Source organism: Myiozetetes cayanensis, unplaced genomic scaffold (genome assembly GCF_022539395.1).
Source record: "Myiozetetes cayanensis isolate MyiCay16 unplaced genomic scaffold, myiCay2020 scf2-11, whole genome shotgun sequence".
NCBI classification, from domain to species: Eukaryota; Metazoa; Chordata; class Aves; order Passeriformes; family Tyrannidae; genus Myiozetetes; species Myiozetetes cayanensis.
In genome coordinates this window covers 10498840-10524362 of record NW_026087411.1, presented here as the reverse complement: position 1 = coordinate 10524362, position 25523 = coordinate 10498840, and the positions used below count along the sequence as shown (strand labels likewise).

At 45.2% G+C, this 25523-nt stretch overlaps 1 protein-coding gene across 4 annotated transcripts in view; it reads left to right on the top strand.

The window, feature by feature from the left end:
* Positions 1-25523, top strand: part of PLCB1 (phospholipase C beta 1) — a 317877-nt gene that overhangs the window by 281862 nt on the left and 10492 nt on the right. For 2 of the 4 annotated variants that reach the window (XM_050316647.1, XM_050316646.1), the window contains exon 32: positions 15678-15742. The exons of the other annotated variants lie outside the window; for them this stretch is intronic. In XM_050316647.1, the coding sequence (XP_050172604.1) occupies positions 15678-15716 (39 nt within the window). In that variant the 3' untranslated portion in view covers positions 15717-15742. The remainder of the gene's footprint in view (positions 1-15677; positions 15743-25523) is intronic. 4 annotated transcript variants of the gene reach the window in all.

The following is a 25523-nucleotide window of genomic DNA, read 5'->3' as shown; positions in this document are numbered from 1 at the left end:
TGAGGGAGCTGCTCCCCTGGAGCTGCTGGGCGGGCAGTACATTGGACAGCGCTGGGCCTGCCGTGCTGCGGCCCTGCGGGGACACGAGCTGAGGGCAGATGGGAGCTGGTCCCCTGGGTGGAGTTTCACAGCGATGACACCTCGGCCCAGCTCTCAGCTGATGGTAAAGGACAGGGTGAAGAGGGCAGGGAAGGGTTTGTAGTTGGGAGATTGTAGGTGAAACCTGCTGGGCACTCGCATTTCCAGGGACGCATTCATAGTGCTCGTGGTTCCCCAGGAATTGCTTCACAGACAGCAGAGAGGCAAAACAGGAGGAACTTTAGAGTGGTGCTTGTGATTTCGAAACATCTTACATGGTACACAGACCCTGTCTTTTAGTTCTGGAATTTGTTTTGTAACCATTTCAGAGAGAGGAAAAAACTCCCTCTGTTGATCTTCCCCACTTGCCTTCGTTCTTTACTGTCCTTGAGGTTTTGAGGGCTTTTTGCAGGCTCACTGAACTATACTTTTCTCCAAGCACACGTTTCCAGAAACAGGGTTTGATTGTGTTCTTTTTCTGCTCTCAGCCACTTCCAATTTGGGAACTGTTAAATTCCTGCTACTTTGCCGTGGGACTTTGGGCAGGTTTGTTTGGGGTTTTTTTCTCTTTTGGCTTACTCTTCATTATAACCCCAAAAGCACATCTGGTGTGCTTTTAATCAGAGCAGTTGTGAACAGAGCTGGCATCGGGGTTGACAGCTCTGGAGGAGTTATCCCTTGATTTAGGAACCAGGGAAGGGCTGTTCTGCTCCAGAATGATTAACAGGGTGATGCCGTGGAATATATGCCCAAGCAAAGGGTTCGGATACCATACATTTTTTTGCTCCTATGACTTAATTTAGGCAGTCCATGAGGCACTCCAAAATAAAGAATTCTCTAGAGCACCATTATGGAAACAGAGTTTCTCTTGGCCTTTGCCCAGGATTATACCAAGTGATCACTTCTGAGGACATCTATTGTAGCTATGGCCTAGAAAAAGAAGTTCAGCCATAATAAACAGGTTGTGTACACATTCAACAGAACTTTAAATATTTGTGCTTTCTAATTTATGGTGTGTGCTCCGTTCCCTAAATAAGGGGCTATCCTGAATATTATCCATCTAGCTCCTCCTAAAAACCAAAGCAGAGCACTACCCCAAACAACACTCTTCAGTCATACTGCTATTCTTAGTTTACCCCCGTTCCATACTATGCAAGAGATTTCTCCCTTTTGTGATTGCTCAGGGATTGTCTCAGACCACAGTTGAGTGGTGAGAGTGATGGTATTTTCTAACATGCTCGTGCCTCTGAGAGTGTGATTCAGGTATGATGGGCAGTGCCCATCTAGTGACCTCAAGTGATCACTGCTGTCTCTGTTCTCAACTCAACTATAGTAGAACAATCAGAACTCCCAATTCTGAACCCTAAAGGCAGGTGGGGTTATAAGAATTCAGTATTTTACCTGCATCACATCTACAGCCAGAGGTCTCCCACAGCTTTGTTAAAGTTCATCAGAAAGAATTCAAACCTTCTGCTTTAGTTTTGACATTATTTGCTACAAAGATAATTAATTTTTATGTTGAACCGAAGGAGGGGGGGGAAATGAGTGGACTTGACAGCAGGAGCAGGATGAGGGGATGTAATTTTTAAAAAGCATCTCTGTTTACTTTGTTCTCATTTAATGAGACTCTCTTCAATTATGTTTGGTTTTTTTGTGGCGTCCTCCTTAAAAACTGCAGGCTGTACCAAGAGCAAACGATTTCCAAGCAGTGTCACAGACACCTTGGCCCCTTTCCCACACAACAGCAAATTAAACAGACACTTTGCCCCTTCCGCAGACTTTTAAGTCGAAAAATAATCAGACCCAGGCAGGGAAGGGGCTGCTCTGCTGAGCAGATTCTCTCAATGAGCGCTGTCAGGGCTGGGATGTGTTTCTCGGGCCACTGCACAGCCCTGGTGGACACGAGACACTGCAGGTTTTGACTCGGTGCCGTTTGTGCTCCGTTATCGTGTGTGGTGTCCAGCAACCGGAAGAATAACCCCCTGTGCTCGGAATAGCACCGTTGTCTCCTGCAGCTCAGGTCAGATCCTGGCTCTCTGGGCAGACTCTGTCTCTGCAGCGCTGTGGGAGCTTTGCTGTGGGCTGGGGGAGATGAGAGACCTTGCATTTGTTCTGGGGTCGCCGGCCAAAGCAGGCTCTGCTGTGCACTTGGTGCCTCCAGTTGAAGATATTCCATGTGAACAGGTTTTTGTGGAACAGGATCTGTGGAAGCAGGTCCACCAGATGGGTGCAGGGACAGGATTTAGATTTGTGCCACGAGAGTCTCAGGCTGAGGTACTGCTGAGGACAAAGACACTTGGGTCTGATATCATGGAGTAGTCACAATAGTTCTATTCTACTTCATAAAAATACTTTAAAAATATTTTTTTAAACCACCTATTGTTCTACAGACAGTAAAAGTTCCAGTTTACACATGAGTATTTGGCTTAAAATGTGTGTTTGGGCTTCCTTTTATTTAAAAGGAAGACGGGATTTCTCTGGTTTTTCATTCTAAAAAGGGATGCTTGGTAATTTTTCCAGAACTGTCGTACTCTTCTCAATAACTACTTCTTTTGGATTATTTTCTCTCTTCAAACTTAATTTATAGCCAAGTAACAGAACTTTAGGGTTTATCACTTTCCTGGGTAAACCTTTTCTGTGCCAATTATTTTCACTTACTCTGTTACCCGTAATCACCTCATTAGCACTGTCTGCACTGTGATACCACTACTCCTGACTGTGCTTGGCTTTCCCTTCTCCTTTCCCCCCAAAATAAATAATATTAATATGTGATGGGATGATTTTCCAGCCAGCATCTGTCACCTCCTCCTCAGTGTACAGAACACTGTCAGACTTGGTTCTCTGCAGGGTTTTTGGGTGCTGCTCTGTGGCAGCCTGGAGGGTTTGTGTTTTACAAAGCTTTCTGTTTTCGTTTAGAAGAGTTGCTCAGCTGTACCTGCCCACATTCGGGCACCACACTGAACCCTCCCCAGGGTCTGGTCCCGAATGTTCCCAAGAGGAGCTACTGGGCACTTCTTGAGACTTCTGACAGCTCCATTTATAGGTGCCAAGCCCTTGAAAAATCCGTCAGAGCTGAATAAATTCAAAATGGGCTTGGAAACCACTTCAGAAATGTTTTCGGAGCTGAAATTCTTGTCGACCAGTACTTTGACAGGAACAAAAACTTTGCTAGAACTTGAACAGCAGGACTTAAGCCAGACTTCAGGTATCAGAGGTGAGGACCAGGAAGGCCTGCTGGAAGGGGGGAATTGTTTTCTCTACTCATTAGCCTTTGTGCAGCATCTGGTAGTGGCCCAGGGCAGAGGCAGAGTGCAGGTCTGATTCAGTCTGGCAGTCACTGCTCTCCTAAAGCCCTCAGCAATGTGGGGAATCTGTCCTGGAGTGACCAAATGTCACTTGTAGTATTCCCACATACCCTCACGTTGGAGTTAAGGCAGAAATGATGTTGTCCTGCTTATCCTGGAAATACATAAATGAGACTTTGAGCATCTCCCCATGACTTTTCCTGTATTTGATTAGGAACCCGACATGACTTTTGTCTATGTCATGTCTTTACCCTTCTCCTCTGGAGCTGACACGTCACTGCCGTCATTATTTTCCCTGTGGTGCCGGCATGGGAGTGTTCGGCTCTTCGTTAGTTGTCCGTATGTAAACCAATAACTTGTAATTACTTCTGAGAGTGCCTTTAGGGCACGAGGAGATGACACTTGAGCATCCATATGCCCTGTTTTAGAAGGAAGTGGGAGGCATCATGCTAGTGCCCTGCTGGAACAGATGCAGCTGGTATGCAAAATGCACGTGCCACATGTGGGGGAACTATGAAACCAAATTAAAATTTTAATCAAAGTCTCCCTGCCTTTCCCAAGTCTTCAGGAGCAGATTGCCGGGCGTGTAAGTAGGTCACACGTGGTGCTGAGTGATGGTGCTCTGTCCTTTGCCATCTGGCAACATGAATCAACGTCAGCTGGATGCAAACAGAACTCTGCAGAGGTGACCTTGGTAACAGGGTCGGTCCACTGAGCAGGGACTGCAGGAGGGCTACCTGCAGTCGCAGGAACCCTTCCAGGGAAAACCCAAAAGGAAGGGTTCTGGATGCCGGGAAGCCTTGTGGCCACCAGCACCGGTTTGGTTTGTCGTGGCAGCCACGTGGGAGTTTCAAACCACTGGGTTACTCTAATCACTTTAATGGCCACCAATCCACTGAAGTTCAAAGTATAAACGAGATGGAAGATGCAGATAACTGGTTCATTGTGGTCAATCGCTGCTAAAAGGAGAGATTCCAGATAGTCCCCAGGGATATGTTCTTGAGGAACCGTAGCTTCTGAAGCACTCTGGTTTTGAAAGTCTCTGAAGTTTAACCCAGCAAACAGAAGGTATTTGTAGCTCAGTTGAAATGATACCATCAAGGCAAATTAGGCTGTAAGTTTTAAATCTGTGTCTGAAATACAAAATTAATAGAAAATTCCAAAAGGAAAACTATGGATAGTGAAGTTTCCCTCTGTTGTTTCCAACTCAAACCAGTACGGTGTTCTCCACGTATTAAGGGCTTTGCTGGAGTGCACACTTAACTTCCACTTCACTGCCTTACTTTAGGTGTCAATGTTTGGAATCCTTGGCTTAAGCATCTTCCAGAGTGACAGAATTAGAATCCAGTTCTGATGGTTCCCAGCCCTGTTTTGAAACCACTAATCCCACGCAGGAGTTTTGTGGTCTGCTCGAGTTTTCCTGGTTGCCTGCACGAACAGTGAAGTCAGAGTTTCCCTTGTATGGAGAACAAAGAAGGGGACAGGCAGATTTATGGATTTCCAGGTTCCACGCTATCTACAAAGTGGGTGTAACACATGCCAAGGAGAAGCAGCTCTGGGAGGGAGGGAAGCCATCAGGTTTGCTCAGCCTGCCTTCCCCACGTTGTGACTCACGTGGTTAAAAACACCCCTCCAAAATGAGAGCCCAGTGCTGTTGTCTGAACACAAACACACTAATTCAAACTGCGTGTTCACAGACCGACACTAATCGTCTTCAGAAGTCAGAGGCGTTGGGTTTCTCCAGTTACAGCCAGGCCCTGTTGGAGTTTACAGCTTCTTTTATTACCATTGTTGTTATTATTATCATTATTATTTCTGAAAGCATTTTATGGGAGCGTAAAAACTACTCTTCTTGCACAGTAAATGTATCAAACCACGTTTATTTCTGTTTCTGTGGTACTAAAGCAAATAAAAATTGCTGCTTAGAAGTGTGTGTGTGAGGCTGTTGTAAGGCAGGATGTGAGCAGGAGTTCACCAGATGTGGTGAAATTTATTCCCAGATATTTTCAATAGATGAAGGAAAAAAAATGATGTTTCAGTACTGAAACTGTTAAGAAGTACATTCACCTAAATTCCTGTGCCTCAGAGAAAGTTTGCAGTAACTCAATACAGCAACTCTGTCCATGGTATGTGGGACAAGTATAGCATCTAATTTTGCTTTAAGCTTGTTTTCTTTTTTATTTTACATAAGTGTTATAAATTGACCCACAACTCCGGGCTGCCTTGGGTGTATCTAGATTTGGGATCAGTGTGCAGTGTAAGCTATTTTTAGATGTGAAATACTCTTGCATCCACAAAGAGCGTGGTTATTCACTTGCTGTAAATGCACTAGGGAAATAAGTTATTTCAGTGCTTTTTAGTGGTTTGCAATCATCTTCTTTTGCTTTATTGGAGTGAAATCCTTTTCCAGTTCTCGGGAGCTGTTCAGTGGGATGAGTCTGTTTCTGATTGATCACCATGTCAGACGTGGCAATGTGATCTCTGGGTTCCAATTCCTGTGTCTGCTTTAATTTCAAAGGCATCATTTGCAAGACCTGTCCCAACTTCGTGAAGGGTTTCACTGGGCCCAGGACAGAACTGTGGTCCCTCCTGAAACTGGGAATTCTTGATTTGTACAGATCTGTGTCTGAGTGGCAGATGTTTGAGTCAGGGCAGCAGCAGGCACTTCCTATTGCACGAATTCATGAAGGTGGAGCACTGCAGAGACTCTTGTGGCAGATTCATATTCAGGGCAGAGCTTGAACCTCATTAAAGCCCATAGCTTGAAGTGAAAATTCCATGGAAGCGCTTGCTTACAGCACTGTGTGACAGAAGCCAAAGGGAACAGTAATTCCCTAATAATGTTACAGACTTCTGGAGCATATGTAATTGTTTCCAAACCAGGCAAAACTGAGCAGGCAACCAGAATGCCAGACAAGAGCTGTAACACCTGGAGACTGGAGATGGGGAACATTCCTGATCCTGCTTGTGTAGGTGTATCCTCAGTCATTTCCCAGAATCTATTAATTTTGTGGGGTGTGGACAATACTATTTACAAACCGACTGAGTCTAACTTTTCTCTCTTAATTAAGAAAGTTAATTGAAAAATGTCCTTAGAAATTAGGTTTCTCCCTTGACATGCTGTAAATAAATGTGTTGGAAAACAAGATAAAGATTAACAATGGGCTTCAACAAACAGGAACAGCTTAGTTCTCTAAACAGCAAAAGTGCATTTCATCCTCCAGATATCTACACATGCTTTAATATTTATACCCACTTTATTGTGATTAATTTGATTGCATTCTTTTAATAAAGAATGCAGATGGAGTGAGTGCTATTGCAGATACTCTCAGGAGGGAGGGAACTGCCCACTGTCCCATCACAATTCCCTGTGCAAGGATATCAGCACTGCTGGTTTTATCACCTTGCCAGGCACGTGGAACTGCTGGAATAAATGAGGCTGAAGGGAACCAGAGTGCTGCTGTTGGGTCAGACTTCACAGCACTGTGTGGGGGTTGGTCCTTTGATCCCTTGCAGATCTGTGTCCCAAGTCACCCATATCCCACACCAGTATCTGATTTCTGCCCTCCCTGCACTTTGCCAAGCGATCCCCAGCTTTTCTTCCTTATCTGTGGGCCTGCCTGTTAATGTAAATTCCAGTTGGCAGCAGGTTACATTAATGCACTTAATTAATTTAAGTACAGCAGGAGCAGGCAGATGCAGAACTTGCTCAGCCCCACCTGCAAGAAGAGCATCACTTTTGGGGGAGAAAAGAAGGATTGCTAGGGATACTCTCTGCTTTAGTTGCACCAGTTAAAGTTACCCATAAATATGAGTGGAAATGCAGCTCAGGCTGCTGGGATGGATTAAATCAGCCTAAAATGAGCCTAAGCAGATTTTAGCCTTTGGCAGTGGGAATGAGGCACTGTGGAGAAGAAGAGTGAAGCTGATTCACTGGTAAGGGGAAGTAACACACTCTTCTGCTGGAGTTGCATCTTCTTTCAGTTTATAAAGTTTAATGAAAAGGGACAGGGATTGCCCAGTCCTCCTCCTGCTCCATCACAGTGGAGCCTGGTGGGTGCTGCTTTCCTGGGAACTCTGCACTTCAGACAGAGGCTCAAACCTCAGGCTCGAGTGCTCAGGGGCAACGTACTGAAAGCACCCGGCGGAATCTGCCTTAATTCAGGACCGCTCCAATATATCCTTTTTTCTTCACAAGCTGTTCCCAAGCTTTCCTGACTCCACTGTGTTCCACAAGAGAAAGAATTGGTCTGTATCTGCCCAGCACAATCAGCTGGAAGTGTTTTTGTACAGACCTGACAACAAAAGTGTGGGTGGATCGGGTTAAACCCAGCTGCCACCTGCAGATATCCCCTTGGCACACAGCAGGGTTATTCTTCTCTGCAAGGCCGGAAAGGGCTGGAATTGAGACACAGCTGGGTGGTCCTCAAATTCAATGTGCCAAGAAAGAGTTCTACAGTGCATGTGCTCTTGGGCTGGAGATAAAAACCCGGTTGAGCCCTTCTGCACTTTAGAACGTTGAGAAGACAAACCTCAGAGTCTCCTATTTTCCACTCATTACCTGAGCTCTTCTTGGCCAATCTGTCATTGCTTAGAGGAGCTGTTTTTATAAACCTCAGAGCTAGGTGGTAAATCTAGACCTAGTCCAGCAGCTGAGTCAATAACACACTGGGTTTGTAGCTAATTTTTCAGGGTTATATGTTGTTTGGAACAGGAAATCTGTGATTTTAATTAGCAATAAAAAGGAAATAGTCTGCTGTGAATTGATCTTAAACAGGTACTGCTGGACTAAATTAGTTCAAAATAAGTAGGATTTTCCATTCAGCAAATTGATATTAAGACATCTTGAGTTTATTAGCAGTTAGCTGCATTATCTGTCTGAGGCCAACTTCGGTTTCAGAAAGGAGTGAAGCTGAAAATCTGTTCTTAGACACAAACAAATGAGCTTATCACAGAGCACAGAGCATCAGGACAGAAGGGACCTCCCCCGTGTAGTCATTTGAAGATCTAATTGTCATATGTATTCTGTCTTGCAAAGTAAATGAAACTAATAACAGTTTGTCAGAAAGCCCCAGCGTTTTCTGTTCGTTTATTTCACAGTCGTTTAATGTTTAATGAAATTTTGGGAGATGACGTTTTCTTGATGTGTTTGTGCAGAAGATCCTTTTATCTGGCACTTCATTAGGGAAAGGATTTGGATTTGGAACGTTCTGGGGAAATAAATCTCTTTTTACTGCAGAGAAAACTCAGCAATCTGCTATATTCAATACAGAGAAGGACCTAAAATTGCCTAACCTATCGTGTTAGCTCTGTAAGACAAGACTATGCTATTGCTCTCAGATTCTAAGAGCATTAAAATTTGAGCTGATAACTGGTATCTCACACAGTTGTGCAGGTGGGAGAATGAAATGACTTGGGCCAAGTTGCAAAGGAAATCAGTTTGTCATGTAAGACAAGGAAACTGTTCCATTTGTGTGAGGCAGTGAATCAGTGAGATGTCCATTCACCTGATGCTTATCTCAATTTCCCTGGCATTTGCTCCTGATCTTTTCAGAGATGTTACTGGTATCACTCTGAATGTGTACAGGGGTGATTTGGGATGACATTGCCGGGTAGGAGAAGAATTTTCTTTAATTTGCAGTCTTTTGGTTTTGAGTATCAGAAAGGCAGTTTCTGAGACAAGGGAGCTACTGGAGAGAGTGCAGTGGAGGCCACAGAGATAATGAGGGGTCAGAAGCATCTCTCTTATGAGAGGGACTGTGGGAGCTGGGCCTGGTTAGTCTGGACAAGAGAAGACTGAGAGGGGATCTCATTAATGCAGCTCAATATCTCCAAGGCAGGTGCCAAGGGGATGGTGCCAGACCCTTTCCAGTGGTGCAATGGCCATAAACTAAACCACCAGAAGTTTCACCTCAACATGAGGGAGAGCTTCTTTCCATTGAGGGTGGCAGAGCACTGGAACAGCTGCCCAGGGAGGGTGTGGAGTCTCCCTCTCTGAAGATATTCCAAACCCACCTGGATGTGTTCCCGTGTCACCTGCTCCAGGTGACCCTGCCTTGGCAGGAGGTTGGACTGGGTGACCTCCAGAGGTCCCTTCCAACCCCAGCTATTCCAGATCAGAAGACTTGGTCCTTTACACCCCTGGAAGATAATTTACTTTCCAGATCTGTCTGTTCACACTTCACACTCCAGAGCACTCCAATGCTGTGGTGCACTTGCTAAAGTGGGGCAGTGGGTTCATGTCACTGGGAAGCTTTCAGGCTTTACTCTCTGTGACCTGTTTAAGGACAGAGGGAAGCTGGAACCATCCCAGGACACTGCTGCAGGCTGTGTTCTTGCAGCAATAACTGGGTTAGCTGATGCTGAGCTAAGCATCACACAAGTAGTTCCAGCTTTTGGGTACCAGGTACCTTATTTTGCATTTCTGCACTGTGTGGACAGAGAGCTGGGTTTGAGATGGAGCTCAGCGAATTTCTCTCATTTTATGGTTCATCTCAGAGACTAGAGGTCCTCCTGGGTCCTTGTTATGTTCTTTCTATATATATATATATATTCTATACATGTTAGTCTTTGAAACACTCAAGTTTTAAAGGCTCAGTGAGAATTCAGCACTGCTTAACATGAAATATTGAGATACTCGGTCTGTATGAAAGGAATATTTGCATGTGTGATCAGGACAGGCTGAGGCTTTACGAGAGGGGAGAGTGTCCTCAGTCATGCAGATTCTTGCCTGAAGTCTTAGACAGCCGAGAGCTGTGCTGTGGTAGAAGGGCTTTGGGACCAGTTTTGGGGAGTGTTTCCTGCAGAGCAGCCTTGGCACTGGGGCTGCTGTGGGACGGCTGAAGCGGTTTCATTAGCATGGAAGAAAGAAGGCAGTAACTCCTAAAGCTCTGTGGCCAGGGGAAGAACTCTGGAGTTATTTTAGTGCTCACTGAATACTAACAAAAAGTCACTGTGCCCAGTAAAAATCCAGTATGCTGCCACATTGCCTTTCTTTCTTTAGCCTGCTCCCAGTAGGAGTCTAAGTCCCTGGGATTCCTTCATCCCCTTTAACTGACCAGGCTGGAATGGATGCTTTCAAAACTGCAGCTGAACCCTAAAATGATCCCTCCCCGACCTGCTGTTCTGGGTTAGCTGTAGCAATGTTGACTCCCTTCCCATGGTTTCAATTTCTAAAGTAATTGTCACTCCTGTGTGGTGAGCAGCTGATTCAAGGGCTTGGCCGACTTAAGTCCAGACTAAAGCAATTTGCCAAATGCATCCACGGGGTGGGGAGTGAACTTTTCACGTACTCTGGCTGATACCAGTAGCAAAGTTCAGGCTGACTTCAGGGGGGGCAGCCTGTGAACTAGCTGAGTAAGTCTTTGAGACTTTCAATTCAGCACCTCCACTGAGACATTCACAAAAAATTGTTGGCCTCGTAACCACAGGGCGTTAACTCATCGTGCAGGACCAGAGGATGGGAGTCCCAGATGGGGCTTTTTGTGGCTAACATTCATTATGTTAATGGAAATAAGGTCCTGAGGAATAAATTCCATCCTCTTGATCTATGCCTAGCTTACAAGCCAGTAAATGTTACACTACATGTGGTAAAGGTGATAAATAAAATGTTCTGTGCATATAGAACTGAAGTGATCCTCTGCATGGATTTTGTCTAGAGGTTTGGGAGTTTTGTTTTGAGACTTAACCTTCTGGCATTCATGGAGCTGTAGTATCATAGCAGTTGATTTTTTTTAAAGGTTATATCTAAAGTAATCAATAGGAGGCAGGAATGGAAATTTCTTGCCCAGGAGAGCATCTGAAGACAATTCTTGCAGCAGTTGGATTGTGTTTGTGGAACTTCAGGGTGAAGTTTCACAGGGATGGGTTTCACTCATGTCGTTGTTAAAGCAGTGATTTTCACTGACAGGCAGTAGATTCATCTGAATTTTTTTTTTTTTTTTAGTGTTTCAGTGAGTGAGATCAAAGCCAGGACCATGTTATTCCTCGTACATTTCTTCCTCTGTCTGTCTGCTTCACAGTCAGTCTTGGTCGGTGGATGACCCAACCTCCATGTGCATTGTGTTTGTGACATGGATGTGCAGGATCTTTGCTGGTCCAGGGAAGATGAGAGTGTAACTTGATTTCACAACTTTCACAATAGGAACGCAAGTCGCTGCCTTAAATGTTTTTTGTAGTGTTTCTGTGTTGCCATGGGGTGGATTTTGTCCTGAGTGTCTGTTTGTGCACCCTTGCTGTGGATCACACCCGTCCTCTGCCCTTTGCTCTTCTGTTCTTCTTGCTCTGGCAATTCATCTGGTCTGTAGGTACCTGTAGAAGGGCCCTCATGTAAAGCACATCTGGCACATCGTATTCAACATCAACTCCACAACACACAGTACAGCTGGAAACAAATTCTGAAGGGGAGTCATGGCTCAGGAATTCCTTCTTCCATAAAGAACAAGGAAGTCTTGCTTGGTCCATTTCCCCTCAAAGTGCTTTTACAAACCTGCTGTGCTTTCACCACCTGGTGATGTTGTGCTGCTGCGGCCTCAGAAAACCCTGTCAGGGTGTGCCAAAGGCAGAGCCAGCAGCAGCAGAGGTGTGTGAATTATTAAGAGAACTAAATGCTGTGTTGGGAGGCAGCTCTTGGGGTTAAGCAGCATTCCCTTTTTCCTTTTCCCTGGCACAATACACGTTTCTTCATTGTAGCTTTAAAGGTTCATAAGAGATAATTGTAACGAACAGTCACGGTAAGATTTGATGGGAGGTGTTAGATCAGCACAATCTACCGTGGTGACTGACAGGGTTCTGTGCCCCATTTCTGTGTGCCAGTAAGGACACAAATTTGGACTAATTGTGGCAGTAGTTCCTTATAGCAATGGCACAGTAAATGAGAACACAGCACAGCTTTTCACGGTGGCTTATAAACCAGAAATATAAAATGCAACCTTTTTTGTGGCCCTTGGCACAAGTGAGGACACATTCAGGATCACCAGATAATCCAGAATATATTCAGCTTCAATATTTTAAAAGTGGACTGATTGCTGGGCTTTCTCTAGAAAACCTCTGGGATATACCAGCATTAGGTAGACAGTAACTCTGAACAGCAGATGGTGTTTTAACACTCCCCCTGTCATTAGTGTTCTCCTACAGTGCAGTTTTCATGTGTATCTACTCTAAAACGTTGTCCCAGCACTGATAAAAGCAATGGATACTTGGCTGCTTAGTTATGATTTGGGGAAGTATTTTCAGTGCTGTGTTATCTCTGCAGTGGAGATTCCCCCCAGAGCTGCTCGATGCAGTGTGTGCACACACAGAAAGAGGCTGCTCTCACTGGAGTCCAGAAATACTTGGGCATTTTCAAAACCAGCTGATTTTGACAGGCACAGCCCTGACCATCAGAACAGAAAAGAGCTCAGAGTTCAGAGTTTGTTTTAATCCCTGTGTTTTCTCTCTGACTTTTTCTCTCTTATGCTGCAAGACCATGCCTGGGAGCTCCAAAACTAGAGAGCACCCCTGTGGTAAATTTATAATATATGTCTGCTGCACTGCCATCCTTTGGATCAGGAGCATCCCAGTGGTGCAAGTGCACAGACTGTACTGTCACAAGCTCGGTGAACAGCACAGGCTGTGAGTGGTGCAGACCCTACTGACAGCTAACGAGCTGGATCCTGTCACCTTTTGATTCCCTCTGACTGTGGAATCCATGCTATCCAGATATCTCTGCTGCTTTCCGTGGACTGTGTTTTGATAAACAACCGAAGGGAAGGTCCTCAGTTTGATTAAATACAGGGGGGTTTTGTTGTTATTTTTGAACGTTGCTGTTGTTGAAATGTTCACTGATTCGTGATGTTCATCCTCCAGGTAGGTAAAACCTGCGTTTTGGCAAATGTGTGCCTGCTTTGCACACCCAAATCCTGGGGTGTGAGCACTGGCCAACACTTACCTGTATGCAAAGTGCACTCACACTTTTCCCAACATAAGCTGTGTCCTTTAACAGGCTGAAAACGGTGCCAAAAGTAAGGAGAAGTAATAATGTTGCACAAACTAAGGAAATCAGCAAGAGGATGCGTGGTAGTATTTTCCAAGACTGGTTTTAAGGGCATTTTTAATCAAATCTCAACCTGCTTTCAGTAGTTTCGAGCCCCACTGAAGTAACTAGGCCAACATCCGCAGTAACAAAATGTTTGTGTGCTGCAAACGCATGTGTAATTTTGTAAAAATTGCCAATTTTATGTAATTTGCTTTATCTGATTTGTCTGTCAGTGGGAGCACAAATCCAGTGAAGTGCATAGATCAAAGGGACAGAGAAATGAAGTGCATCAGGAGAAGTGATAAGGGAACTCTGCAAAACAAAGCAGCTTTCTTTTTTTTCACTTTACATTTCACCTTCTTGCTGCTACATTTTTTTTCTGCTACAGACTGTCACCTTCTGCTTCCTCAGCTAATGTTTTAGGTTGGTTTTGCATGTCAGAATGGTGCAAGCTGCCACAGTCACTGGCACCCATTTTCGAGTGTCTGAAACCCCACATGTATCTCAGAACACCATTTGTGTCAGTGTCAATGCTGTAGCTTTCCAGCCACTGCTGCCAAGGTGAGGAGGAGTTCGAGGAGAAAATAAATCAAACGGTTTCATTCATTTGTTGCAACACAGTATAAGAAGGTGGCAGAAGTCCCCTTACACCGAATTTCAATCAAATCCAGCTAATTGTATTTTCTGCCTGCGTTGTGACTCAATTAGAAGGCATTTGTGAATCTGCATGAAAGTAAAATGAGGACACGGTGCTCAGACATATTGTTCTGCTTCTTCACCCATTACCAAGGAAGTGACTCAATAATTATATTCAGTTTAAGAAAATGCTTTGAGAGGAAATGTTTTGTATCAAGTTTTAAAAGTGCTACTTCAGTTTTTAAGCTATTTCACCTTTAAATATTAAATGAGAAGCTTTATTTTGTGTTATTGTTTGTTTCTATTTCTTTTTTTAAAGGTTTCCATTTTGAGTTTGATTTGTAACCAACCTGACACCTAAGACAAAGCACAGGTTACCTCAGTGCACTCACATGGCTGGCTCTCACCTAGGGTGTGACACGGGATGCCATTCCATCTCTGGCTCCCAGACAATGCAAATGCAGCCCTGTCTCAAATACTTGATAAAGCATAAAGTGTACGATATGGGAAATCTCAGGATTTTGGTGGCACCAACCGTCTCATAAAAGAGCTGTCATTTAACTTCTGCAAGCAGAACCGAGTTCAGGGACGTGCTCATGCAGTTACTGTCCCCACGGAGCAGTAAATAAATCCCTTAATACTGAAATAAGACTTCTTTTGGAGTAAGACAAGACAATTATCACAACAATGTGACACAACAGAGCAGGAAACATGCTGCAGCCACTTGAAAATGGCATGGCAACGTTGTTTAAAGGCTGCACTTAGCAGGGACCAAAAAGCCACTTTTTTTTTCACTTCCTGGCTATGATTTCATAGCCGTCTTCTAGTAACTGCCCAGACTTGTGTCTTTTTGGTTGCTGCTGGATTCCCTTCAGGACTTCTCTGATCCAGACCTTAGACCTCTCCAAGAGAGAGAGTTTAAGCTCAGGGTGGTATGTGATGAACCCAGGGAGTCAGCTCTGAGTGGCTTCCAAGGGGGACAGTCTGACAGTCCTGCTGCTCTCCTGAAGCACCAAGCCCAAGCTGCAGCTCCAGAGACAAACACCAGCTCGGGATGAAGGCGAGTGAACAGTGGGAACACCTCCACCAGCAGCGTGTCCCACCCCTGGTCCCGCCCAGGTACTCGAGCAAGACTGACCCAAAGGGAAAGGCTGGAGAAGGAGCAGCACCACCCTCGGGAGCACTTGGGGGTGTCCTTGAAGGTTTTCCATCCAAACTGCCCCGAGTTCCTGGGGTTAGGCCAGAGCAATCTCCTCCAGCACACGCTTCAGGAGGCGTGGCTGATGCTCATTTGTCCTTCAAGACACCCTTCTTTCCCCTTCCCAGAGAAAAAGTGACACTCCCTGCAACGTGCAGAAGCTGCAGCTCCGCTTGGATCTCGCACATCACACAGCTGAAATATCGTCCTCTTCTAGCATGGAGAGTGACAGGTTGTGATAAACAGACTGGTTTCTCTGACATCCATGTTCCTAGTCAAATATTAACGAGCCAGCACGCAGAAGCATGCAGTAATCTTTTGTTTTTCATTGAGTGCATAGATTAAAGAGATGTTGTTTTACTGTAACGCACAGAATTATGTCATTTCAGCTTAGAGTAATTGTTCATCACATCACATTGAAATGATCCTTGGTTTTGTTTTAAAGAGCATAGAAGAACAAGAAGTAGAGGAAAAACAGAAGTAGAAATGGAATGTGAGACTATAGTGAAAGTGAGTGAAAAATTCCCCTTTTTATCTAGTAATGCTGATGTTGTTTTCATTTTACATGTCAAAACGAAGTCAGGAGCATCCACAATTTACTGCCTGGGTGGTTTTTCTGAAATCTTTGAGCAACTTACAGCCCTGATTATTACCTGCTAGCTGCATAACATGAGCTGCCACTGACCATCACATCCTTTCGAGACCGTGAAAGCAATTTGTGGCTTCTTCCAATCATACCCCACCCCATCGCCTCCCTGCCTGTTTTATTTACTGCTGCTTTCGCCCCACCCCAGTGCAGTGGTCAGGGGCTGTGTGTACCCAACAGCATGATTGTTCCAGCTCTCTTGGCACAGCCCCTGGGGCCATGGGAATACCCTCTGTTCTCTGCTCACAGTAGCTGCAGTACTCCCAGGTTAGAAAACCAGGCACCACCAAACGTCTCTCTGAAGAGGTGATTGATGTGGGGGTGGGAACTCAGAGCTTCTGAACGTTGAGGTACGAGATGGGCAAAGGTGTTGAAGGGTAGGGATTGTGGGTACTTCCGAAGATTAGGCTTTCCAAGCAGATAAATTAGGGATTTGTCATCTGGGACGCCACAGTACGGGCTAAAGAAGGGATTAACCAGGGCATCGCAGCAGAAGGAAGAACTGGGGTACAAAGAGAAAGAACTGATGAATGGGAATCAGTGAAACAGGATTAGTGAAACCTAAAGGGGGGGATTTAAAGGTAAGAGAGGGAGTTTTTCAGGGAGGGGGAAGGGAACAGAAGACAACCGGGGAAAGGCAGGCAAAGCCTAGAAGAAAGTAGATTAAAGCAAGAGATTTCTTTCATTGCTTTATGGAAAGGACTAACGATTAGAAGATGCTGATAGAACAAAGTATTATTTCAGTTGTATCTGCTATCAGGAAACATGATTGTGTGTAAGCAAACTTCCTGTATCCTCCTGTAAATACAGCCGTGCCAGGAGGTCCTGGGCTTTCTCTGCCCAGGGGGTAGCACTGAGCCACACACCTTCGTCACTGAATCAGGGAATCCCCCTTGGTTTGTATTTTTATTTAATATTGTATTGGTTTGTATTTTTATTTAATATTTCACTTTGTACTGCTTTCTTCTGGGGTGCTTTGAGATGCTTTGCTTGCCTTTGAGGAGAGAACCACCATGGTTCTCAGTGAGGGCTGTGGTTGGTAACAAATCCTGCCTTCCTGCTGCAGAGGATGCCGAGGATCTTGGTTCACTGCCTCTCTAGGGGGGTTGCTTTGGGGTTTGGGGTTTTTTTAAACACTTACCATGTCTGTATTTCTGTGGATGTGGACTGGCAAGAAAGGAGGAGCCAACTCTGTTTGTTTGATCTGTGACTTGCTCAGCACAGATTGACTTCTATACTTCACTGAAAGGCAAATGCTGAGCTTGATTCATAAAGCAACTACAACTTGAGTTGTCAGGCTTTTTTTTTGCTGTGAATCACCTGTCTCTGGCCACACAACCCCCCACGTACCCTCCATGTATCTATACACACCACTGCATGCTTATGGCTGATTTAAAGGTTTTTACTGTTGCATAATAAGGGATCATTTTTTTTTTCAAATGCTCGTTAAAAATAACACAACTGCAAGTGCTGTTCAGTTCTCTCGTTGTGGCAAGGTCAGAGGTTAAAACTGCGAGGTGGGGCCTTGATTCCATGAGTGTTGTTTTCCTCTTGGACACAGGCAGGGCAGCTAGAAGTGCGTGTTTCCCGAGCACAGTGGTTGTGACAAAAGGAAATAGAGCCCATAATGAATATGTTGGCACCTTGACAGGATTCAGAAGAGAGACTTACTGAAGATGGCAAAATTAAACTGGCAATTGCTCACCAGGGAACTGGGATTTCTTTGTTGTTTGTGTTTAAGTGACAGGAGAATATTGATTTCTCCTCCTGAGGGATGTGCTGTCTTCCTTTCCTGAAAAGCAGGAGGATGGGAATAGAGATGAGCTGCCTTGAAACAACTCACTGAACATTTGAAAAAGCAGAAGTGCTCGTTTTAACCCCGTTCTCCTCATACATCCCTTACACTTTAAATAATACGAGGCCAACCTCACATCTCCTGCCTGCGTCAAATTGGGATATCTTGGGGGGATGGTGGGGACCTGGGCAAATCCAGTTGCTCAGTTAGAAGGAAATCAGACCTCAGGGAAGAACCTCCTGTGGCAGCAATTAACCACTTCTGACACCACTGGATTTTTTCTTTCCTCGGCCCCATCCTGCTCTCAGGATTTCAGCCTCACAGACTGCATAGAGGGAATGGTAATAGGCAATGCCAACAGTAAGATCAAATTTTGAGACAGAAAAAAAAAAAAAGGAATGTAGACTTACAAGTCTGGTCTGAACATGCAGCTTTTTTTTTTTTTTAATTCTGGGCAAAATGGCTTTTCTACGAGGATGTTTTTGCCAGTTCATCAGAACTCTAAAAAGCAGGAGCTAAAAGCTACTGCTGCACTTCCCTCATCCTTTAAGCTGTTTCACATGAGCACTTAAGTGCATGACAGCTTTCCAGCCAGGCTCCAGCCATGTGTAGGTGTTGTCTAGACTAAAGCTGTCCTCTTTTCTGAACCTGGAATTTTGGAATCTCTTGGTGGCTGTTGCACGCAGTTCTGCACAGTACAGTGTCAGCCTCCACGTTTCGTTACTGCCTGGCCTGTGGGAACGACGCTCCGCTGTGGAAGCTCACATTCCAACAGCTTCATTTTCACCAAGTAGGTGTCAATGCCCGAATAAAACATATGGTGTGGAGCTCATGGGGCAAATTATTTCACAGCCTGCTGATACTGAAGGTCAGTGTTTCTAGAAATAGGTCACAGTCACTTCTCTGTGGTCCTTCTTTAGATTGTGTCTGTTGGTATATTTAGAAGTGCCTTGTTTGGATCAGGGTGTTATATAGGTCAGTGAGATCTCAGGGTGGGATTTCTGCTCTTAAAAACGCTCCTTTCTGCTGAGAATTTTGCAGGTTCAGTTTTCAGAGCAAGAGGTCGGGTTTCAGAGATCAGTGTTCCTGATGGAATTGATGGCCTTGGGAGCAATTCAATCTTCCCCTGTCCTTTGACTGACATACCTTGTACCACGTAGCTGGGATGCTGCTGAAGGTGGGAGAGCCTGTGATGCTAAACAGCACAGAAATGGTGGGAGCTCCTGGGAATGATATAACTCACTGTCAGTCTTTTCTCAGGGAATCATTGTGATTCCGAGCAGGGCCTCGTGCTCTCCGTGGCATAATGGAATGAAATCTGCAGTGACTTCTCCCCGGTTCCGTGTCAGCGTTAACGTCTCCTCTTGGCCTGGAGTACCCTTCATTCCCATCTGTATTCACACAGACACTACTGCAGCTCCCACTTGAAAATACTAATTGGTTGGAAATTAATTCAGATTTTTAAATTATTACTTAGCTTTTTTACTTTTGAAGTGGGGTGGTTTTTTTGGTGTGTGGTTTTTGGTGTGTGTGTGTTTTTTTTTTTTGTAAGGACTGGAGTTAATTTCTTGTAATATCAGCTGCCATTTAATGATTGCAACTCATACACGGATTTAGTTCAGAGATATAAACCCGTGTTTGAGGATTCTGATTTCTGTGGAAGGAAGACACCATTCCCAGGATCCCTTTGAGCCAGCTGAACGCTGCCTTTTGCTCCTCATCCGTGCTGCAGGCAGGGAGGACTGGGGGGGAAAAACACCTGCCAGTGAATGGCTGCACTTTCTGAAGTAACCCCTTGCCTCGGTCACGGCCCCAGGACGGGCCCACGCTGTGCCAGGTGCCAGCAGGAGCCAACTAGAGAGGTACAAATGCCAGAGTGTAGCCCCAGCGTGTCAGGGAAGCAATGTGTGACCAGACAGGAGAAATCCTGCTGTCCCGAGACAGCAAGGATTAAAGGAGAGGTTTCGAGGGCTTCTTGGAGAGCCTGGAGCCATAGCAGCAGGAGAGAGAGAAATTCAGAGTGGTGTCTCCTCCTGATGCATGCAGCAGATATTCCTCTGCAGCCAGCCTCCCCATGACTCCTGAAAGAGCAACTTAACAATTCAAATTCCCCATCTGTTGCCTCTGTAATGATCCCACTGCAGAAGCTCCTCAAGCAGCCCTGCTTTGGGTTGTATATGTTGCTGTCTTCCCTCTGCATTAATCACTGGAGGTTTTTCCTCTTTTGCCTATAAACAGCCACGGTGTTGGACCAGGAAAGGGATGCACTGGAAATGCAGCACTGCAGGTTAAACGTGTGGGTAAAGGGGCTGTGGCCTCAACAGTCTGGGTTAACGTGTGGCAAGAGGGAACAGTAAACTGGGGAAGAGTTCTCCCGGGAATTCTGTGCCCCCGTTAGCTCTCCCACCTTATCCGAAGGGCTGAGGGAACCTTCTTTCGTTAGCCAAGGCAGCTTGGTGCTTCAGCTTAATTTTCACTGCATAATTTTAAACACAGCTCGTGCCAACAGTGCTGCAATTAATGGATAGCCTAAAGTCTTATTATTTCAAACTAATTGGTATGTAAGAAAGTTTAAATAACATAAGTGATAAGAATTTTTTAGGAATAACTTCTGTAACTAACTCAGGATAATCTTTTGACTGTTATTTGGAGTATCAGATGACTTAATTATTTACTTGCCAGCACTGAATGTAATGCCTGTCCATATTTCTATAGTTCTAAATGCATTTCCATGAGATTGGGAAAAGGTGACATTTTATAGTCCTTGTTCTAAAAAGGGGTTTTGCAATTTAATAATCTCATTCATTTCTGATCCTTGTCAACCACCCTTTGGAATAACTCCAGAGTTCCAGATAGATTTCTGTTCTCCTCAACAAAGATGTGTTCTCCAAACATATTTTAAAGAGAGCTTTAAAGCAAGCAACCCATGTTTTTAAAGTATTCTTTTGCTTCCTCGAATCGCTTGATCACTTCTGAAAGGCCTTTATTTTTCTAGTGTTCATTAAGCTTATCTTCAGCAAGATTGTGATCAGAATTGGCATCACTGTAAAGCTGTAAGACCTCTCAAGAACTTTTTAATGCTTTTGGAAGATGTCAAGTACCGAAATAATAATAAAACACTGATAGAGCATTAAAAAGATAAGTTCTTATAGTGGAAAGAGGGTTTGTTCTACTGCCAATTTTTTTTTTTTTTTAATTCTTAAATAAGGTTTCGCTCGGTACAAAACTTTTCCAAGATAGGAGCTACCAATAGTGATCCAGATAAATGAGATCAGATTAAAAACGAAGTGGGGCTCTGAGGGGATCACGTTAGGCATTTTGATGGCATGCCTCTCACTGGAAAGAAAAGCAAAGGGCTTAGTGAAGCTCCCTGAGATTCATCTCAGCTCGGGCTTGACCCTCCCGTGAACTAAACTTTGATGAACTGAGGAGGAGAGCAGCCAAAGGCAGCACCCAGGGATGTCAGGAGAGCAGCTCCCTGTTCCTGCAGTAGGGCTTGAGGTCTGAGTGAGGCCCCGGGGTGACCTCCTCGTGCTGTGGGTCAGAGGGCACCAAAGGACCTGACCCCCTAAGTGGTTTCAAGCTGTAGTTCCCCCTGTTTTCCTGCCTCTGCTGGCTTCTAGGGAATCTGCCTGTCCCTTCTCCTGGCAGCAGTAAGGGCTGAGCACAGAGCTCAGCGGTGCCTGGGGCAGTGCCATTGAGAGGTCTGTTCAAGGGGGGCAGCCCTGGCAGGATGAGCAGAGCAGCCACGGCACAGAGTCACACACAGGCTGCTGTGACACACACACTGCCTCCCAGCACAGCTCACTGAACTCCTCCTCACCTGAGCAGAGGGGCTGAGGCTGCTTGGGCTGCAGCAGGGTCAGGGTGGCCTGACTAAGCATTAAGAGGGAAACCTTCAGCAGTCTCCCCTCCTGGTGGAGCTCAGGTGCTCAGCAGAAACCCAGGTCAGGCTGTGCACGAAGAGAGAAGGGTGGGCAGGTCTGGATCAAGAAAGGCACCTGCCCTTCTCTGTGGGAATGTGTTATCTCTGCCAGACTGCTGGAGCAGGCTTGGATTTTAAGCAGCAGCCCAGTCCCTTTTCCAAACTCTTTGCAGTTTGCTTGAATTGCAAGACAGTGAAAATCCTGAAACTCTGACAGGGCTTTTGCTCCTCTCTTCTTTGAGGCAGATTGCCCCTAGATCTCTGCTGGGGTGGGAGCATAGGCTTAATTCCATTTTGTGCCAGTGGTTCCTTCATTTGATCTGGGCAGTCTGCATCTGTACTGCTGTGGTTGCCAGGACTGCAGACCCACAAGCCATCACAGCCAATCCCTGTCCCAAAGGCTGAAGTGAACTCTGGGGATGTGCTTTCCCAGGCACGAGTTCAAGCTGCTCTGTGCAAGCAGCGGGACGGGCTCTGCCTTGTTTTCCTGCCCGTTGAAATTGCCTTATATGTCAGTTTTTGCGTGGAGGGACACTTGCTGAACATCAGTGAAACAGTTTTCTGCACGGGTCATTTAAACTCGATGGGTAATCGGAGAGCTGCCGAAGTTCGCAGTAGTCAGCGTTAATACGACCTTTGGAAAAAATGTTTAAATAAAAAACAACTGAACTGAAATATTAATCCCTTGAACTTAATCATGAGGATGGCTCTGTTAACCTCCCATTGCATAGTACTACTTAATCCAGTAATAGCAGTGCAGGCAAGAAGAGAAGGGATTTTTTCCATGTAAGTTCATTGTAGTATCATGAAGCAAAAACCTTCAGGCTATTTTTAATTAGGTTGAACCTCTGGGCAGTGTTGCTCTTCCATTAAGCTCCAAAGTTTTTTAAGAGTTGCAGTTTAATTTGACACTGGTTTTACTTCACAATGAAAAAAAACAACCAACCCAAACAAGTTGTGTTGTGTAACACAGAATGAAGTGATGAGAAGTGGTGGATACGTGGATGAGCTCATGGTGGAAGTAGAGAGATATGAGGATAATCATGGTATATAAACACAGAGCAGCCATAAACATCCCAGACTCAGAACCCTGAGTAGCAGTGATACATCTCCATTTGATGGTCATTAAATAATATACATCAATACATAAGTTTGAATCAGGTCCCAACTTTTCATCATTGTTAAATCTCAGCCTCAAAACTTTCCTGACCCTTGGAAGTACAAAGGCTGAAATACTGAGCCATCGTTTCTGGAAATTGGAAAATGAGGGATAGTAGCTCTGTCTCCACTGTTAAACTTCTGCCAGGCTCTGGATGGATTTTTTTTCATTAGCTTATGTTAAAAAAGAATGGATCTGCCACTAAATTGGCTCATCATTTGGGGAGAGCTAGTGCACATCTCTGCTAAAAGTAAAGAGGAAGCCAGATTCGTATTGTTAATGAGTTAGGAAATATTTTGGAATAGCCTTCGTTGGTACAAGGGATTACAGAACCACAACGACTTGAAAAGATTTTTCAAAGAAACTTCTAAGGCTTTGATCTCTATTCAGAGTGTGCTTGCTTCCTAGTGTAAAAACATTCATTTTTAACAGGATATTAACAGGAGGACTGACTGCTCAGTAATTTTCCAAGCAGCCTTGTCAGTGGGGCTCCATCCTGCAGAGGCTTTCTGACGTGGAGGGCTGTAGTCAGTGGCAAGGTAAACTTGAAAGAGCAGCAGAGGGTTTCACCAGTGGGATTGTTTTTGAGCTGATGGTGGCTCACTTCTAAACCTCCACGCAGCTCCCTGGCAGTTATCAATGACGTGGAAATTACAGCAAACCTGTACTTTGGGAAAGAGGCCTCCTCAAGATACACAGACCTCAGTGTGCCTTGGGGGCTCTTCTGACTCCAAACTTGAGGGTCAGGGCTGAGTAGGAAGGGCAGGGCAGGCAGGGCAGGGTGTCACAGGGAAAGGAGGACCAGACTTAACCATGTTCCTGTTCCTTTGAGTAGCACAGCGATGCCACTGGAGAGAGACAGAGAAATGGATTATTTATTTCCTTTCCACTGTCATCTGCTCAGAGGGACCTGTCCTTGACACTGATGGGCCCTGTTGGAGATGTCCTGCCGAGAGTCAGGCACAGGCAGCACTGTAATTATGTCCCAGCAAGGTGGATGGGGAGACAGGAAAGCACTTTGTTCAACTGAAGTCAGAGTTCAGTTTAGTCAAGGGTGCACCACCTTTTCTTCCATCTGTGCTTCATCAGCTCCCAAGCCCTCACACAGGAGGCCTAAAGCGCCTGAAACTTTCTTTTCTTGTCCCCCCTCTTCCAAAAATAGCCAGAATCTCTCACTTTGCAGGACAGCCCCGCTTTTAAGCAAAACACATAACATGTGAAGTGGCCCTGTGGATCCCAGGATCCCCTGGGGACACCCTGCCTGGCTGCAGTGGGGCTGCAACGGCTCCGAGTCCCCCGTTCTCCGCTCCTCCCGGGGTTTGAAACATTTCTGGAATATAGAGTTGCTGTTATAACCTCCAGATGTCATTTAAAAGGGGTTTCCAAGGGACTGTTATGACCTCTTGAGATGAGAGTTACAGCACTGCTGCTCTTCCAGCACTGCTGCTCTTCCAAAGCCTGTGCTGTCGGACAGTCAGCTCTGTTCACAGGCTGCCCTGGAGGCGTCCTGGAAGTGCCAAAGATCGCTCCTTGGAAGGTAATGGATGCACTGATTTTTTTTGCTGTTGTTTGTTTTGCAAACTGTGTCCAAAATATGGACAGCACTTTAAAAAGGGACCAGTTAAGAGCTATGTTGCTAAAGTTATTTACCTTGGATCGACTCCAATGAAACAGGGGCGGTATCTGCTGATAGATGAGGCTTCAGTGGAGTTTCTCTGGATTTATTGCATTGAAACTGGTGAAAATGAGAGTTGAGCAGATTCTCCTTTGCTTACAGTGAAGCTAACTTACTCTAGTGATGATGAAAAGGAGCAGAATCTAGCCTTAAAATGTTATATGTGCTCAAAGAAAGGGGATTTTTTCCCCCATTCATACCAGTTCAAATTACCTTTATTCATATGCATCATGAGATGCATAGGTCACGTATTTATGGAACCACCATCAAAGAACCACTTGACAGCTTAAGAAAGCATTTTATCCACAAAAGGAAACTATTCCATCAAATAGTGGTCAGAGGGAAGGGTAATTCCAAGGATACAGATTACAAGACGCAGAACAGGGCTTTCTTTGCATGGGAATAAACAGCTGTACTTTGGGAGGAACGGGAAACGGATTTTCTGTGAAGAAAATCCCCCCACAGAATTCACTGTAAGGTAGAACCTGGGTAGCACTGATGGGCACCTCATGGCTCGAGCGTTTACTTTTTAATTAGCTCCTGGAATAAAAGTTGGTTCACTGTACAGAAAGCAGATGCGGGTTTCTTTACGAGAGCGTTAAAATCCAGGAGCCCAGGTTTCCTTGCAGCCCCGTTGGTTTAATTGAGGTTGCAGTTAATAAAGGTGGAGGCAGAGATTGATGAAGGCCCTAAGGTTACAGTCTAGTGCCTTGAGACAGCAGGTATGAAAGGGACTCATTTACATGGGGACTTGCTGTACCTCGGGGAGGCAGAGAAATCACCTCTGCTTTAATAGGAAGAGACAGTGAGCTGAAACACGGCAGATGGGGGGGAAGCTGAAGGGGGGTGTATGTGTGAGGGAAGATACCACAGGCTGTGCTTCCTGGGCTCCTTGGCTTGTGACGTGCCTCAGGCGTCACTGATGTTTTTCAGGCCTGTCTCGGGACAATTTCTGAGGGACAATATCTGGGCTGTGCAGCCTGTTGCCACAGGAAGGCAGGAGTGGCAGCAGTGGATCAGTCAAAGGACAGCTGCTCCTGGACAAGTGTCCCTGGTGTCAGGAATAGAGACTTTGCAGGGCGGGAAGAGCT